We start from the raw sequence: 19493 nt of genomic DNA, 5'->3' as shown, positions 1-19493 counted from the left end.
GTGCTTGTCCCTGTTTTGCACCGGGTCAGAAGACAGCATTCTATTAATAGAGGTGACAGTTCAACCATTAGCACACGCTAATGACAAAAATCACAGGTGACTCCTAATCACTCCCTGCCAACTGAAAATACTTACGTTATAAAAGAAAGCATTTGTCCACATTGTGTTACTGTAGCTTTAATTTAACTTCAGGCAGCATACATGAAAAAGTATTTCTGCAAATTACAGTAACCTTTAAGTTTACCCTCTAATTTGTGGACTTTAGAACCCACTGTATACAGCCATTCAATGTTATTGTATTCAAGTGAGCTACATTGGAGCACACCAGCAACCCCAAGAGGCCTTTCCAGACACTACACTCATTATACTGCACTCACCTCTGAATCAGTTGTATACTCAGTACTGATACTCAATACATTAAGATGCTATAATCACAATTTCACAGTTACTTTTCTGTTGATGTCCTGTTTTTCTTTCCTCTAGGCAACATGGGTCAGGAGCTGTTCAGTGCTCTTATGCAGTTAGGTGGCCAGGACTGCAAAGTATCACAGCGTTCCTCACAGTTGACCCCCGCCCCTCTGGAGGACCCGGCCCTCAGGGCTCTTCAGCTGACAGAGGCCCTAAGGGCAGTGCTGGAGGGGCAGGGGAGTGAGGAAGAACAGGACTATCTCAGGAAGCAAGTCTCCACTAATACAGCACACGTTATACTAAAATGGCTCGAGAGAGATGAGGTGAGTACTGTGTCAGTCATGTCTAAAGGCCCTCAACACACAAACAGGGATGGACACCAGACCAGAACACCATTATATAACACCAAGTGTGCAAATCCAACATGCAGTCTGAAATATCCAAAATGAATGAGAAAATGTGGAGAATTTTGCGAAGGCATACACCGTACGGCCAATACATTCCACCACAACATTGGTCCATGGGTTTTCTTAGTTGTGTGATATGGTGGTCTTTGATCCTGGTCATTACCATCTGGAGGGGTTTTTCATGGCTACTAAGAAGTAGTGAGCTGGAAGCTGGCTTTACTGCAAACTGCAGCGGTAATGAGATCCAGAGCTCCTGTTTAAAGTGCAGCAGTTGCTCCTCCTTTCAATCCCTTATTATCTTCATCCGTATACCCCTGCATTAATCTTCTCTCCCCTTTTCTGCAACAATTGTTTTATCTTCTGGGCCAGGATACTTAAATTTGAAATTGTCAACTTTACAGTCACATTCTCTTTCAGTCTCCTCCATTCCCTCCTCCTCCCCTTCTGCTTTGCCTTTACTGACTTTTTGCCCTGCACCACATCTGACGAGCATATGCTGCAGAAAGTTTCCTCTCCCCTGTGCCCCTTTAGGAAGCCCTGCTAAATTAACTCGACCGAGAGGTAGTTTAGACAGAGCGAGAAAGACGGACAGAGAAAGGTACGGGAGAAAGAAAGGGAGGACAGAAAAAGATGAGAGATCGGCAGAGTGTAGCAGAAATGCAGCAGAAATACTGAAGCTGTTTGAGTGTGCTTGAGAGAGAAAAAGAAAGCAAAAGGGGAGTTAGAAAGAGGTAAAGTAAAAAAGTGAAGAAAAGAAAGAAATGGACGACAGCCAACTGGCATAGTTTGAGTTATTCGCCTCAGCTCTAAAAGTCTCAGGCTGCCCAGATTCCAAACCACACGGACTAAGGTCCTCTTTGCTTGCTTTACAACTGCAATATGGAGGGTTTGTAAAAAGACGAGCGTTGGATTCAGGAATTCAGGATTCAAGAGCGCAGAACAGTCAGGAGACATTATTTCGTCCCACTCTGGATTTTGGTATCTGTTTATCTTCATTGATACTTTATAGCACTGGCTCAATTTAGTTCGTATACCATTAAGAACCAGACCTACAGTACAATGGGCCTGCAGAATGGAGTGTGATATTGACTTCTACAAACACTTTGCCTGGCTTAGAAAGGTAAGACATTCTTGCATGACTGCCCTCGTGTCTTTATTCTGAAGTTTTGCACAAAGGTTTGTTTTGGTCTTGCAGTGTTGTTGCTTTCACAACATAATTATGGTTGCCATGGTTGATAATTTTGGAGGAGGACGTGCTTTGATTGTGAGTTCAAGAGCTGTGCTGCAACACATGCACTTGTTATCTCCTTGAGGACAGGAGAGAGATAAATGTAAGGAAATAGGTAACTATGTATGGGATGGCAGAAACATCTTGTTTTAGGATGGAAAGTAAATAGGTGACCGTATGGGAGGGTTGTTCAATGCACAACGAGTCTGCCAAACTGGCCACAAGGTTAAAGTGACTGAGGTGAAAGATAAATAGATATCCCAACAACACTTAAAGTATGAATACTGTAAATTCAAATAGTATACTCTGAAAACACATGCATTCAGTTTTCTAATGCAAAGAGTATAATGTATTAAAAGCATGGGATTTAAAAAAATATTGCAAACTATTTGATGGCTTGTTATAATACTAATGTTTCCATTGGTTATGGTTGAAAGCCTGAGTTTTAGAGAAATTTGATAACATTTGGTTGCACTTTGCTTCTCTTGCACTGATGGCTCTGAAATATTCCTGATTGCATAGGCAGCCCTGAGATTAACCTTCATCCAACACTTACTTTTAATGCTGATCAGCTTGTATACAATGTTGGACACAATGTTAAATGCTGGATTAGGACCTGTAAACCTCTTACAGACTTTTCCACACAACATCCATTGACACAATAATGTTTGAGGTTGAGAGTTGTGTGTGTGTGTGTGTGTGTGTGTGTGTGTGTGTGTGTGTGTACGTGCATCTGTGTGTACTTGTCTGAGACTGCAACCTCAGTACATTTTTAACACCGAACAGTTCTGTATTAAGTTCACTTACTGAATTTAATGGCTGACTTTATTCTGAAGGCAAACCTCCATTCATCTGGCAATAGTGAGTCCTACCAAGAGCGGTTATCACGTCTGGAGGGAGACAAAGAGTCATTGATTCTTCAGGTGAGATTAATTACTCCTAACATTGGAAATTAAAAATTATACAATATCTGTCTCTTTATAGACACAACTTTATATGTATTGTAAAGCTTTAACGTAAAGCATGTCAGGACAGTTGCTTATAAAGATAAATCAATTCCATTGTGTATGAGCCTATTCAAATAAAAAAGGACATATGACACCACATTCTTTACAGTGCCCATATCACATAACAGCATTAAAGGAGAGAAACAAGGAAATTAAGGACAACTGTAGATCACACTGTTATGTTGTAAATGTTGCGCAATTGATGTATTCTTTTGCTTGTGTGAAGCAACAGTTATAAAGCTGGGGTTGGTGTTCTTGCGACACAAGAATGTCTTGTTTTTGTGTGATATCTTTGTCTGCATCTGCATGTGTGTAGGTGTATGTATTTATGAGGACTGCTGAACAAATGCTTATTTCAGACAGGTTGAGGCCAGCACCACCATGTTCTGTAGCATGGAGGTGTGTGTGAGAGCAGGTGCTCTGTTTGTTTGGCCTGACATAAAACATTCCTTTAGAAAATCTGCTCCACTTGGCTGGTTCAACCGGCATTTTAGCATGTGATCAGGAATTGTGTGGCCTTAATAGTTTCCCTGGGGATTTATATTTAGCGTGTTCTGCTGACATTACTGAAGTGTTGCAACCACCTACTTGGGCACAAAGGATCATTTATTTCTTCTAAAAATGTTTGCTAGGCTTGGACTGCAATTATGTGAGAATATGTGCATTCAAATGATGGGAAACTGTTTTATGGTACATGTTTTGGTGTAAGAAATTAATTCATCCCTACTTACTCGCTGTCCAAACACACAGGTGAATGTGCTGACAGACCAGGTGGAAGCTCAGTGGGCCAAGATCAGTGATCTACAAAGTTCTCTGGTGGAGCATCAGCACAAACTCCACTCCACAGAGGAGATGCTACAGCAGGTACATGGCTTAAAAGTTCTTTCATCAGGAGACATCCTCGTATCATGTATCAATATCGTCCTATATTTAATAAGATGTGACAGGGTCCCAGACTGTCCATCTATCTTTTAAATATAATTCTTCTGCAGATTTTCTCATAAACTGTAGAATGTATCAGGATGAGTTTGGCTTCCTGGGAACAAATTCCTACCTAAGATTCCTGTGTTTTTGGCTGCAGATTACCTTGACAACCAAAATATTTAGGACGCTCAGACTCATTCCACAGCAGTGTCTTAGTGTGCTTTTCTAGTTTATGCAGGGCCAGACTAGTCCGTCTGGGCAGGTGATTACAGCCTCATTAGCCACACCCCCAACCTGTAGTCACCAAGACCTTGCCTACTGACACACACAGAAAGAGAGAGAGAGAGAGAGAGAGAGAGAGAGAGAGAGAGAGAGAGAGAGAGAGAGAGAGAGAGAGAGAGCGAGAGAGAGAGAGAGAGAGAGAGAGAGAGAGAGAGAGAGAGAGAGAGAGAGAGAGAGAGAGAGAGATTCATTCAACAGAGGAAAAGGAGAGAGGGACAACAACAGCTTTAACAGTTGGAGAGATGGGAGGGATATAGGAGTGGTGCTCCTTTAAGAGTTCAAAGTGTGTGTGTGTGTGTGTGTGTGCAACTTTCAGTTTGTTTGCTTTTGACTTGAAACTACAGAGACCTTACTAAACACTATAAGAACACTGAATTGAATGGATGTTTGTAACTTTAATCTACTGAATCTACAAGGCACTTGAAAAAAACATTGCATCTATGAAGGACATACACCGACTCTTTCTTTGCTGCAGGTGGACACTGGAGTAAAATAAACCAGGTATTAACCAGAATCAGTTTTCCTCACTCTGATATTACTGTTTTTGTAGATAATTTTAACCCTTTCTGACCAATTTTACGAGTGCAAGAGTCTATTAACTATCTGAGGAGTTGAGAGACAATGTTCATTGTCTACTTCTAAGTTATGTGCTGTATGTGCTGTGTATCAAAGGGCAGCCACGGTTGGTTTCTTGGAGACATGGTCATTATGAGGCTTTGGAAATGAGCCGTAAATCTCTTTCTGGTGACAAAGCTCTAATATTTTCCATGTGTACACTCTAGAAGAAGCAGAGCTATTTTCCAAAGCCAGAGTTTTAAATGGATGTATATGTACTGTTTGCATGCCTCTGATGTTCATTTCTGGACTCTAAGTGATTTAACACCTGCTTGACATCAACCAAATTAGTAATACATCTGCCTGACTTAACTCTCAAGGCTGACAGGCATTCAGGACAGGTAGTCACAGAACTGTATCGCAGACTCTCTCTCTCTGAGCACCAGGTTTGACTGGCAGCAGTTGACAGCTAGGGACAGGAAAATGCACCTGTCAAAGTTATTTGAATGTTCTTTCTATGAATGTTTTGCATGCTTTTGGTATCTTCCTCTCTCACTCTCCCCCCTCTGCTGTGTACTTTGAGTGAGCTGTGAAATAGGCATTATAAATAGTGGTCATGGGTTGTGTATATTTAGCCACTCAAACAGCGTCTGAAACCAGTGGGTTTGTCTGAGGGGACTGTCATTTCAGATCTGGAAGCGTGCGTTGCTTCATACTTACTGTTGCCTTTGTTCAGTAAGTACCGAGCACTTTGTATCATTGAAGTAAAAAACATTTATGTCTGTAACTGTATATATGTCTGTTTGTGTTGCCTCATGCTCTTGCTGTATGTTGTTGATGACAGGAGCTCCTGCATAGGACGTCACTGGAGAACCAGAAGCTGAACCTTTTGGGGGAGGTGTCCTACCTGAAACTAAAGCTGGCAGACATGGAGGGAAAGCAGGGCCATGGGGCTGAAAGGCAACACAAAGCAGAGGTAGAGCTCAATAGGAGTCAAGTATGCCTATTTCTTGTGTTCTTTTGTTTTCAATATATAGTACAGCACAGTCTGGGTACGGTTGTTTTGTTTGAAGGTTTTTTTAAAGCCAATATGTTCACAACATCAAAAGGAGGTTGTCATTTTGAGTAGTGCCAGTGGAGTTGATTCACTTGCTTTCCTTTAATTAGTAGCAAAGTTTCTGCTATTAATAATTTCACTCTTACGAACATTTTGCAATTGAACGTCATATTCTTGACTATGTACATGTGAATGGCTCATATTCGAATAGAGTTTGTTTCACTGAGGACTGTTTGAAAGGAGGAAGTAGTTAAGATAAGATCCCCAGGAACTTCTGTTTAATTTCAGTCTTTGGAAATGTGAACTTAACTCTGCCAGGAATTAAGAGGGTGCACACACATTTGCCTGGTTTTCTTTTTTTTTTTAATGTCAGCAGCTGATTTTATGGAAGATCGTAAATGCTTGCTAAACAGATGGAAGGAAATATTCACTGTTGCTGCTGGGCAAAGTCCACAGGAAAAAAAAGTCTCCAAGGGGTTAAATTCTTTGTCAGTTTAAACTGAATCATATATTTGCTTAAGACCAATGTGTTAAGTTACCAGCAGACATCCTGGGCATTTAGTGACCATATGAATTGAAGAAAGTGGAAGCAGGGAAAGCAGCACTATTACCAGACAGGATACTATAATGTATGTTGTTACTTTCAAAACACTGCTGGTCAAAGAGCCTTTGTGTTCTCGGGTTAAAAGTGTTCCTGCATAGCAGAGCTGGCGAGCTGGCGTAATGAATAGCTGGCCAACTATGAGTAACTAGATGTTAGTGTTGGTGGTGGGTAATGTTTGACCTGGCCATCCTAAAAATAAAAAAACTGGTGGCATGTTCCCAAAAACATTTGACATAATTTAAGAAAAAAATATTTATTTAAATATGCTTGAGCCTTTATAGGGCTTTAAAATGCATTTCCAAGCAGAAAAAGCAGGCTATACATGCATTTCAGTAGACATTGTAATGGGTTCATCATGTGCACAAACTCAACTTTCCCTACAACAGCTGTTTGGACTTAAGGAGAATAGAAAAAAATCTGCTTTGAACACTTGGCCTCCCACGTGCCGCCTCTACTACACAAACATATCCGCACATATGCATGTTAGTACCATTTGCACACACACACACACACACGCACACACACACATACACACATACGCAACACGTGGAAGCCTCCTTGCAGTGAAGCCAGTAAGCTCACAGTTAAATTTAGCCATGAAGGCTGTCCATATCATCTGTCATATCCGCTCTACCGGACCCCAAGTGAGACTTCCTCTGTCCACAGTCCAGGCATAGCTTGGCCGCTGTTTACACTCTTCCAGAATGAACAGGGACACGGAAAACCTCTAAAAGGTGGCAAACCAACTTACCGTCTTGTAATTTTAAACCCATTTGGATATGCTGCAATATGGCACAGCATTATGCATAACACTCTTAATACAAATACACCGCAGATAGTTCTGGTTTATCAACAAATACATAATAATATTTGTTCACCAAGACCAGATGAGACTAAGCGGGCCAGTAAACACACCGGGACAGTTAGTCTCATCTGTTTTATGGGGAACAGCCAAGAAGTTGTTTCCAATACAAAATAACTTGCAATTTCTATGCATTCAAACTCAAGACCAAATCTACTCTTTCTCTGAATTGTATTCACACACAAACAAACATACACTGACTCTGTAGTATTTCTTCTACTCCCTCTTAACTTGTCTCTCTGTTTCTATTTCCCCTCACTGCATCTGTCAGACTGTTGTGAATTTTATTAGTGAGCTGCAGGAGCAGATGTGTAGGTTTCAGAAGGAGATCAATAGCAAGATTCAGGAGAAAAAGGCCTTGGAGATGGAAATGCCAGCTGACAACAGCTCTCCAGTGGTGCACCCAACTGAGTCCACTAAGGGCAAGGGCTCAAACCCCCGGCCGTCCTGTGACAGAATCTCAGAGGAGGTTCCTGAAGGGTCTGATGGGAACACACACAGCCTGGAAGAGGGTAGCTCAGATGCAAATCGGCAGGACGACTGTGGAGAAGAAACTGTAGGCACTTCCTGCCTGCATGACTTCTAATGTTGTGTGCAGCATGGCTTGTCTCACTTTCGTGTGTGTTATTCTTAGGTTCAGATGTAAATGAAGTTAATACTCACTAAATATCCTCAGCAGTGTGACAGAAATAGATACATTTAATGTACTAATATTGTGTTATGAAATAAAATGTTCAGATGTATTACAACTTACACCTGAATTTAAACTGGCTAAATGTTCTCAAACATCCTGTTTTAGGGCTTACTTAAAGAGCTCAGGATTCTCAAGGACAAAGTGGAGCACCTGGAGGACCACAAGTTACAGTATGAGAAAAAACTCAAAGCAACAAAGGTAAATGAGAGTTCTGATTTATGTGGTCTCTCGACATTGCAAAACACCATCAGTGCCCACATTCCATTGCTAACTCTCCACTCTCAACTTTCCTAAACGTCGTCCAATCCAATGTTCCAGCCAGCTAAGTGAGTCATTGGGTTTTGCATGGACACCTATGTTTTCTTAAGAAGTCTATTTTACCTTCTATTTCTGAATTAGTTTTAATGGTGGCTTAGTCCTTTCATGATTACATTGCATTAACCTCTTAGACTTTCATGAGCAGTTTTTGGGGGGCACCTTTTGTCCTCTTTTATGATAAAATCAGTATCTTTCACATTCCCAACTGTCTTTACTGTCTGGTACAATATCTGTCCCCGGTCTGTGTATTAGGGTTTTATTTCATTGTGTTACTCTCCCTATCCATTTGAAAAGTAGTTTGATTTTACTTTATTCATAGTCACACCAGATTGGATTCAGATTGTCATTTTTAAAGGTTGTATCTACCGACATACTTTCATCATTTTGGAAGTTGTCTAAGGTCTACAGGGTTTGAGGCACTGTGTATGTAAATACTGCATATTACTATCTGCAGATCTTTATTTTTTATGGTAATCAGATTTCCTGGCATCTCTGGAGGTTTACCAAGAATTGCCAAATAAGTAAATAATACCTTCTACAGAATGTGTTAGATAGATATATAGATAATTACTTTATTGATCCCCAAAGGGAAATTCAGGGTCCAAGTAGCTCGACACATCACACAACATAATATATACATACACACACTATTAAAAAAGATTGTCCGAAAGAAAAATTAAAAAACAAGAAAAAATTAAGTGGAGGGAGGGGGCTGTTGTGCACGCTAACATAGCCAGTAGCCAGTAGGTGCGTTGTGCAGCTGGCTAACATAGACAGTTATTTTCAGTCTGAACCGTTAGTTACAGATAGCAGACTGTCAAATTATTTTTAATCCAACCAGAAAAAATCTTAATATTAGCTAATGGTATGAGTATATGTATTGTACACCTAAAAGGTTTTCAACTAATACAAAAGGGTTATGATTTGGTATATGGAGCAAAAGGTGTATTTTCCACCTTTCACTTTTCTCTACACAACACACAGACAGAACTCACTGACAAATACTTAAGGCTGGACTTAACTTTATTGCCATCTGTTTTTCGCAAACTTACTCCAACTTACCTCAAAACAAACTAGAACTCCAGACGGTAGTGGTCTAATATTCATCTCTCTAAAATTCAGAGATTAAACATGGCTGTGCTTTATTGTGGGTGCCTGATGGAAAAAGACTATATCTTACAACATTTGAGTTTTAATTGGGGAACTAAGATGCATGTAAATGTCGTATCTTTTAAACTAGCTTTTAGCTGTGCGTGTTTAAGCACATGTGTTTGAGCCAGAGTCGGGCCGCGGGAGTGACGTATAGGCCACATCACGGGCGGACTGGGGGTAAAAGGTTCCCTGTAGTTACTGTCACAGACCGACACACTCAATATACGACGTGTTCATACATTCATGCGTCCACACGTCTCCACCACAAGCATAAGGGGGCGAGGGGATTGAACATCGGAGCCGCTCCACATGACGAGAAAAGAAAAAAAAAGGACACGCCGTGAGCGAGGCGCGAGGCGAATGGTGCGCGCAGGCCCTCACTTTCATTGCGCCACAGGGTTTCACTGACCAATCACAGCGCATGTTAATGGTCACACGGGCACTATGACCAATTACACAAGGCTGCCGAGTGCAATGAGAAAATAAGTTAATAGGGAAAATTTATTATAATGCATGAAGTGTATTTGTGAAAAACAATTACAAATTTTAAAAAAGCTATAACTTTTAATTATAGAATATACATATATATACATTTATATATATATATATATATATATATATAAATATATATATATATATATATATATATATATATATATATATATATATATATATATATATATATATATATATATATATATATATATAATTTTTTTTACATTTTGACTTTGTGATTCTGTTTAGGCCACCAGAGAAGGCTTAGAAGGCCATGAGGGCTGACACTGGTTGGCACATATAGTGCGCAGGACAACATGTCCTTTCTGCTAAGATTCCTTACTGTGTGACACCCACAGGCAGAGATCAGCAGCCTTCAGCAGCTTCTGCTCAGTAAGAACATGGAGATCGAGAGCTTGCACACACAGCTGCTGGCCAGACCCTCTCTATTCCCAGAGAGCCCGGAGAGAGGTAAGCAAAGCACCCAGCCTCAAGTCCTTCACCAACCTGCAAAAACCTGCCAACCACAGCCTCTCACTCTCACAGAGTTACCCAGCCTGATAGGTGGCACAGTTGGTGACTCCTTCTTTGCAATCATTAACTTGCAGTAACATTCTGTGTTAGCCCTTAATAAACATCTCAGGTCTCTGTCTCCCTAGACGTAAAGAAAAAGGCTAAACACCAGACGTAAGCCTGAGCAGTACTTAATTAAACTTATTTTTAAATCCACGGGCCGTGTCTACTTTTGATCTATTTCTTTTATCATTCTCCGGACGTCTCTTTATTTTATTGTCATTCGTGTTCTTCTGCCCAGAAGGGCCGATTTGACAATCACATTCTGGGTTTCAAGAAATACTTGATGCACTATCTCTCTTCCCTTTTGCCTTTACACTGTCTTTATAGATTTCTGGGAGCATAAAGCCTAATTAATTTTTATAGATCTATTATACATCTCTGGCTATACTGGCTGAGTACAAACACTCATTCACTCCAGTAGTTATACAGGAAGTGGCAGTGGACTGTGTAGCCATATATGTTAGAGCTTACATGGCTAAAGCGATGCTCGGAAGATTAAAAACAGACTTGTATCTAAAAATACATGGTTTTGGATGGTGCTCTTGTGAGGAATACATCTACAACATGATATCTTGTATTTTGTTTCCCCCTTTCTTTCTAAATAACCATATACCTGTACCGCTATGTATCTATACAAATGTATATGACATGAGCAGCTTCCTATACAGATTCATAATCAGTGAGGGATTTTTCTTAAAACCTTTAGATCAGGAGCTGCAGAGGCTTCGGAGTGGAATGAAATTACTGGTCGCTGCCAATGATGAAAAGGTAAGATATTATTACTGATATGGAAACCGATCCTTTCTCTTTCTGGTCAACAGCTGTATGTGATTATGTAGTATGGAGCAGCATGTGTGTCGGCATCTGTTTACTACGATGTAAAAAGTCTTACTATCCTGTACATAGAAGTGCTATCGTCATGCTGTTTAAAAGGTTAGACGATAACTGTTTGTCATTTCTCTAAGGCGCCGCCCTTCAACCATTTATAGTACAGAGGGGCTTTTGTATTCTCCCTCCCAGAAAATCTTGGACTTGAAAGACTTAGAGACGAGAGGCCTACATGTGGCACACTACTGAGGACACACACGTACACACGCCCCAAGGCGAGCCATTTCAGGCAAAGCCACACTTAAGTAGGCCTCGATCTGCCAAGCCTAATTTTGGAGTGAGCTGCATTAAGAAAACTATGACAAAACCAGACATGGGCACAACTTCAAAAAACACAAACTGCAAGCAGCTGGTTACCATAACTAAGATTTCCAGCCAGGCTCGTGTCAATCCCCTTCCTATCAACTACTTTGACGTGACGGCCATATGGTGATTGAGGGACGCTTGCATGGCGTGTTTGGTCAGCAATAGAGTAAACCAGTAAGTCTATATATGGTTGGATTTCCTCTGTTTTTTTTCAGGACCGAAGAATTGAAGAGCTCACTTTGCTCCTGAATCAGTGCAAGCAATTCAGAGAGGCCCCTCACACAGCAAGGCAAGGTAATCATCTTGTTCACTCCTTTATCCTTCTTTCCTTGCGGTTGCATTTTGGTAGCATCCGTTGGAGCCGAATAAAAGCCACCAGTATTCCATCCTTAAAAGAAACATATGCCACCAGAGTTTGGGCAAAATATATATATTTTCTTTGTTACTGTAGCTCCACCTGCTGTTCGTTCATTGTCAAATGGCAGGACTCCGTCAAGCAGCAGTGAGGAAGAAGAGAATGTGCTGGTGAAGAATACTGACTCTACCAGTGCCAAATCTGCGGATGTAAAGTCTGAAGTGAATACAAACTATTACAGCTACTCGTTAAAGTGTATTGTTGACATGAACATTTTTTGGAATTATATATGTTTTTTACCCATCGCAGGTTTCCATAAGCAGCTCTTCTTCCCAACAAACATCTATTTCATCGACCCAAAAGGAGAGTGATTACAGGTAGAGAGCTAGTTTTTTGTCAGTGGACGACTCTTCAATAGTTTTAGTTGGATTTTGAGATCAATGTGTTTCTATCTAATCAGAACAGATCCACAGACTTCATCAAGCAGCATTAATGACCTAACAAATGGACCCTTACAAAAGGTATTTGAAATCATCATACATGTCAGTCATTTGTACATTTTATTTTAAATGTTATGTCATTTTATTTATATATATATATATATATATATATATATATATATATATATATATATATATATATATATATATATATATATATATATGTATATATGTGTTTGTGTGTGTGTATATGTACATATATGTACATATATTAACAGATATTGCATTTTCTGTATCTGTGTGGTTTATCCAGAGTGGTCTGGATGAACCTAGAAGTCAGATGCTGCCTGTGAATTCCTCTCTGTCAGAGCAGAGTGTGAGCGGAGACAGCAGCAGTGAAATCCAGAGTCAAAAGTCTCCAGATGGGAGCGAAGACGGAGACTCCAGCCAAAGTAAATCCAGACATATTAAATCAGTCAATACATGATGATAGATATTGTGCAGTAATAATTCCTCATGCAGGATTGAACTTGATTTTTCTGTGTAAGAGTCGCAAAACCAGTAATTCCCATGAGCAGAGGCAGTATTTCTATTTGGTACAAACCACTCTCCTTTGAGCAGACAACCACTGCACCTTTGATCACGTCTAATTGCAGAGGCTCCTGTCAGAGCAGATGGATTATGTGATGGATTTTCTTACTAAACACACCCTCTCTCTGGCTCTGATTGACCATGTTTAAACCTACTCCACCCTTCCTCAGCTTGACTGACCAGTTTTAGCTTGAGCCCCACCCTGAGCCCCACCCTGCTGTGTTCTGCTGTAGAGTGGTGACTGACTGCAGCACATATAATAAAGGTCACACTGTGTCAAATTTAGCTTAAACCCCATGGGGCATTAACCAATGAATTATTTGCCAAACCCAATGATCTGTATGTAACTTGTGCTCCCTCTCCTGAGTAGAGCACAGTGAAAAAGCTGACTGCCACATGTGTGCTACGTTGCTCCTAATGTTCTGTTTGGTATGCAAAGACATACAAAAAACCTGCTTTTATTGCATTCTACTTAGTCATCATCCTTATCATTATCATCCTCATCAGTATCATCATCTATATTTTGTCTTTAACCATGCTTGAATTTAGGGAAACTGTACATTTAGACAGTACATTTAGTGTGATATTTTCAAAGTTCCCATTATTGAAATGTTAAATACAGTGAGGCTACCCCTGCTCTAATTATCACAAGTAAACTGTCATTTTTAACTAATGTTGCATATCCCTTCAGTTCTACAATTTTAATCATATCTGACTAAGTAGTATTGCACTAATTGTGCTTTTTTAACCTCTTGCAGGAAAGTTTGAGAAAGTTTCTGACAGCACTTCGGGCAATAATTCCCCTGTTCATTCTGGAGCAAACACACAGCCTGACCAACAAGCTGTGGGCTCACCAGAATACATGAAGAATAACAGGAGCTTTAAGAGACTCTGGGGGAAGTGAGTGTGGGAAAATACATTGACATTAACAATACACCTCTGAACACGTATGATCAGCAAGCCAAGCAAAAAAGGACAACCAAACCTTAAATAAATCTAAATAATAGTATATGCATAAGTATATGTAAAGATACTGTATGTACTGTGAGTCTAAATATTTACTTTTTATAGTGTGTATTTAGTTAGAAACAATATTACTAGATATGATAAAGAGAGAACAATTAAGAGAGATCATAATGAAATGTGTGCATAGTGCATACAGTATATTAAGCTATCCTTCTCCTTCGACATTGCCCTATTATCACACTCACCATGTAAACACTACTGAAATTATACAAAACTGTCCGCTTTTTTAGCCTAACAAATGATGACCGCCATTGACTTTCAGTATTGAAGGCTGCAATCACTGTATTTTCCGTTATCACTTTTATCCACTGTAAATAATTTGTTTTAAACATTTATCAACAATGACGTGAACGTGTAGTGATTGTGCCAAATATATCATAATTTTAGTTTAAAAATGAAAGTAATTTCTGTTAACTATCACTCATACAGACTTCGAAGAACCCAGTCTGGAGGGCTCCAGGCAGTGGATCCAGATGTCAGTCAGTTCAGAAGAGGAGGGCTACGTGCGACAGCAGGACCCAGGCTGACCAGGACCCCCGAGTCTTATGACTCTACGCGGTAAAGCACAGTCGTACTGTACTCCTGTGTGATAAGGGTCAAGTGTTAAGGGTTTGTGTCAGACAGGTCGCCATTATCATTTTATTCTGTACAATATTCAGAACATTAATATAGCAGCAAACAATACTTCACTTTGTTATTAAAAGATATAGTGGAGTAATGTCAACCTGAACAGACAATTAAGTTGCTCTTCCTTTGTGTCAGCTAAAATCTGAAGTTTTTTTTAGCCAGGTCAGCCAAGCCTGCCTTTTTAGTCCATTTGCCATGTAATCGTTCCCCACTGGTTAGCTCATGGCGGCTGCTCTGAAGTGCACTTGTGATGACATCTGATAACGCGGTCCCAACCTATGGCAACACAGTGGTTTCACTTAGACTCTACTGAAGAGCAACGCCGATCATTCGGTTGCCCTTAAGATTGACACTGTTTGCTGTACTTGCCCTGTTCGCTGGCCGTTTTAAATACTTGCAATATATACAGAAATGCATTAATGTATCATGTGATTTGTCTTTTTTTATTTTAGTGATATGAACGTTCCATTCAGCCAGTGGACCAAAGAGCAGGTCTGTGGCTGGCTCGAGGACTACGGACTGGGCCAGTATGTCAACCTCACTAGGCAGTGGGTTGAAAATGGACAGACGCTGCTGTCTGCCACACCTCAGGACTTTGAGAAGGTCAGAGAATTACTATTGGTTATTTGAAATAAACATTGAATTTACAACTCTACACAGTATTTAAGTATTTGATCAGAATATATACAATCATGGATATGTTGGAAACTTAAGAAGGCTTATCAGTCTAAATTAAACTGCATGGTGTGTCGGTCCAATCTTTAGTTTTATTGTAACAAACAGTTCTTTCTAACTTCAGGAAATGGGTATGAAGAATCCACTTCACAGGAAGAAGCTGCAGCTCGCTTTAAAGGCATTCACCACTAAAGTCATTGAGAAATCATCAGACCTGGACTACATCTGGGTCACCCGTAAGACTCTTTCTAAATGGAATAATATGAACTTTTTATGCTGCAGCTGCATGTTCCCATTGCAATCTCATCAACTCATACAGATGACTTGTTGTGCCACAAATCAAACAAAGACATGTAGTATGTGAGACATACATATATTAGAAAAGATGCAAACATAGCCACTGCCAGAATTCAAAATCAGGTACTGTATCTTAACTGAACAATTACTGTAAAAATGTTTTGACAGCTGACAGTATTCAATTAAAGTGAATAAGTGTCAGATTTTTCCCCATTTAGGCTGGTTGGATGATATTGGTCTGCCTCAGTATAAAGACCACTTCCATGAGGCCCGAGTGGATGGTCGAATGATACAATACATCACAGTGGTAAGACTTAATCCTGCATCTACTGCAACATTTACTATTAAAGTAAAGGCCTAAAATAACATGTACTAACATGTCAGACATGATTTAAAAACGTGTAATGAATCTATATACTATTGGTTAAGTTCACTGATGTTCCTTTGCTGATCACGCAGAATGACCTCCTGACTCTGAAAGTCACCAGTCAGCTTCATCATCTCAGTATTAAATGTGCTATCCATGTCCTTCATGCCAACAAGTTCAACCCCAACTGTCTTCGACGTAGGCCAGGGGAAGAGGTAAGCCAAGATATAAAAGCGAAGTTGAAATTGTGGCTTGTGCCAAAGAGCGAATTGTATAATGTTTTATGTTGTATGTTATGTTGTGTTACAGTTTTGTGTAATCCTGCTCTTATATGGTGAATATGTGTCATACAACCAGTTATCCACAAGATGGTGTCAGAGATAAAATGCTTTCAAACTGAGCACATTGTTCCTTTCATTTTGCTTGCCTCAAAATCCCCAGGGCCATTACATCTTCTTTCTGCTCACTTCCTGTCTTTAAAGGAAGAGTGAACCATTTGTGAGTCAGATGGACAAATAACATTTATATGTTTAACTTCCTCAGAAACAGCCCTCTCCCTCAGAGGTGGTGCAGTGGTCTAATCACCGCGTTATGGAGTGGCTGAGGGCAGTGGATCTAGCTGAGTATGCTCCGAATCTACGGGGCAGCGGCGTTCATGGCGGGCTGATTGTAAGTAACTGCATTTTGTGCTTGTCTGCAAGGTTTTAAAAAAAAATATTTTTATGACAACCCTGTAGACTTAATTTGTTGCTGTCTTCTGCTGCCAAAATGCTTTTCAACAGATCCTGGAGCCTCGTTTCAGCTCAGAGACTTTGGCGCTACTGTTAAATATTCCTCCACAGAAGACTTTGCTCCGCCGCCACCTCGCCACTGCGTTTTCTGCCCTGGTGGGACATCAGGCCACGCAGGAGAAGCGAGAGTATGGCAACGCAACGGGCCATATGCCCCTGACTACGACTGCTAAAGTAAAGGTAAGAGAACAGAGTGGTTGAAGCAGCATTAAATCTAAATGATCTATTAATGGGTTGAACTTCTTTTGTGTTTTCAGCCAAAGAAGCTGGGCTTCACCCAATTCAGTCATCTCAGAAAGAGGAAACCTGATGAATCTGCAGACTATATCTGTCCAATAGACTGTGGTGCACTGACAGTGAACGGGGTTTCCCGCCTTCCATCTGCAGCGCTCAGGGGCCTTACCCCCACCTTGGACAGACCGGCTGTGAAGCGGGAGCAAGTGGGGATAAAAGCTCAAGCTAATAGCCCAAAACAATAATTTAAACTACAGGACACTCCCCCTTTCACACACTCAATAACTTTGAAATCAGTGTAAATTCTGATGAAGAAATATTTCCAGGATTTATTCATGTGATGATTTGCTGGATGGGCTGTAATCGTGCTGTGTTAAGCAGTGATGGTAATTGTTGTTAATGTATTTTTAACCATGTGTTGTGAAAGAAAAATGCATAAAAGATGGTGATGAATGGTAACACTGTGTGAAAGCTGCTCTCTGCATTCCGTATACAGTTGGATTCCAAAGCTTAAACTTTTGCTTAAAAAAAAATAAATCCCCAATATTTTACTGATCATTTTGAACTACTTTGTTCGAATATTGGTCACATTTCATTGTTATATATCTGGATTGACTGCAAAGTAATAATGGACAACACGTTACTTTAAGAGTGTCATTCATTAATTCATCCTCTGTATGACTAACAAAAAAAGTATTAAAACAATTAAATAATTGTACTTCTTGATGGTTCACTTCTGCACCTTTTAATATGATTTGTTTGCATAGGAGTCTCCTATCCAAGTGGTGCTTTGTTTCATACGACCTTTGTGAATATCCAGTGATATGATTAATAGTTAATCTTTTTTTTGGGAGACCAAATGCTTTTGCTGCCATCTGGTGCTTACATGCTTGCTGCTGTCAATGAACAGCTTAATCATATTTACAGATATGGTCAATTATGGCTTGTAGTTATGTGAGTAACAGATGTAGTTTTAAAGTTAATGTTTAAAAAAAAGTTAATTTCAGAAAAACATGAAAATATTAAAACTGTTGCTGCAACTTGGATGACCAGGCGGTTTGATGTAGCTGACACGACTGAAATACATCTGCTTTGATTTATTGATGCGTTAATTAAAATAAATGAGTAAAACAATCAATGATCCTACTGTTGGTGAATATGAACAGCTTCAATTTAAATTTGGCTTGTTTTCACAAAGTTTAAAGGTTAGTGACAAACTTTGTTTTTTCAATTTGGTGTTTAGGATTATTGCCTGATAGTATAAAAATACTTGCAGACAGTTGTCTATTGAATGCCAAAGGGTTGGAGTACAATACACAACTTATACACAATTGTATTACCCGCCATAACAACATCAGTATTGCTATTTCATCTTGTGAACCTCTGTGTGTTATCATGGCATCATGTGGTCCTTGAGACACCAACTGTACTATGGACTAAACAGAAGTAGTTTTGAGGAGTCTTCCAAGGTTTTACTGTATATACATCTGTCTGTGTGTGTACAGATGTTGTCAAAGAGTCAACACTGTGAAAGAGGCAATCGCAGACCTTTACATGTGTAGATTAAACTGTGTAGGCTACATTTGGAGGTGTGGTCTGTGTAGGGATGTAGGAAGTGGCGGAGGGGTCATTGCATCCCTGGCCATAAATGGCAAGATGATTAAATAGACTTTAATATATGTTTGACTTTATCAGGCAAAATCTCGCAAGACAATAACAGAAAATAATACCATGTCTATGCCTCGTTTAGTTGTTTCTAAGTAAAGTATCTATTTTCTTGTCATTGGTTGAACATGATGAGGTGCCATGTTGTGATGCACAGCATTTCTTGGATTCTTCTGCTTCTTTTAAGTAATGTCCACTCCATCTTATACCATGGTGTTGTTATTATTAGGCTGTTAATGTATTTATCAAATGAGACAGAATCTGCAATAGAAGGAGTATTCTCTTTTACACAGTTGGAGGGCTGTAACGAAACAAAGCTTCAATAAATAACCAATTTCAGTCCTGGTGAATCTGCTAGGATTGACTGGCATCATTTCTGTTAGTGTCGCAGACACGGCAGCGGTCAGCTCCCCTCTAAACCCTCTTCCAGAAGGACACAGCCTCAATTAGACCAAACACAATAATTAGGAAATATTTGGCCCCTGCATACATTAGCTGCCTAACAGAGAACATCCTAATCAATGATTACATATGACAGGTTCGTAAATAAATTAGTCCTGCTGATAAGTGTGTAACAGAACTCCATTAATTCATGTTAAATGGAAAACAGAGGAGTCAATGAAAGAGGAAGAGCATCTAGTGTTTCAAACCAGCTTAAAGGG

At 39.9% G+C, this 19493-nt stretch overlaps 1 protein-coding gene across 2 annotated transcripts; it reads left to right on the top strand.

Annotated features, from left to right (window-relative positions):
• The first annotated feature begins 488 nt into the window (after positions 1 to 488).
• Positions 489 to 18062, top strand: ppfibp2a (PPFIA binding protein 2a). 2 transcript variants are annotated; one of them, XM_068583247.1, is made up of 22 exons: positions 489 to 731; positions 2880 to 2966; positions 3801 to 3914; positions 5656 to 5787; positions 7606 to 7890; positions 8134 to 8226; positions 10353 to 10464; positions 11276 to 11337; positions 11979 to 12057; positions 12215 to 12339; positions 12428 to 12495; positions 12579 to 12639; positions 12872 to 13010; positions 13908 to 14049; positions 14605 to 14733; positions 15255 to 15405; positions 15602 to 15713; positions 15993 to 16081; positions 16234 to 16356; positions 16685 to 16810; positions 16924 to 17112; positions 17190 to 18062. In XM_068583247.1, exons 1-22 carry the CDS (start codon positions 489 to 491, stop codon positions 17409 to 17411), a joined length of 2883 nt encoding a protein of 960 aa, XP_068439348.1. In that variant the 3' UTR covers positions 17412 to 18062. The 2 variants fall into 2 exon arrangements, with proteins under 2 accessions (XP_068439348.1, XP_068439431.1); XM_068583330.1 differs by lacking the exons at positions 489 to 731; positions 2880 to 2966; positions 3801 to 3914 and adding an exon at positions 5507 to 5546.
• The last annotated feature ends 1431 nt before the right edge of the window (positions 18063 to 19493 follow it).

The sequence above is a fragment of the Clinocottus analis genome, unplaced genomic scaffold (genome assembly GCF_023055335.1).
Source record: "Clinocottus analis isolate CAN_PGR_092001 unplaced genomic scaffold, fCliAna1.0.p SCAF_1, whole genome shotgun sequence".
NCBI lineage: Eukaryota > Metazoa > Chordata > Actinopteri > Perciformes > Cottidae > Clinocottus > Clinocottus analis.
The sequence above is the reverse complement of the archived record's forward strand: the minus strand, read 5'-3'. Positions and strand labels throughout refer to the sequence as shown.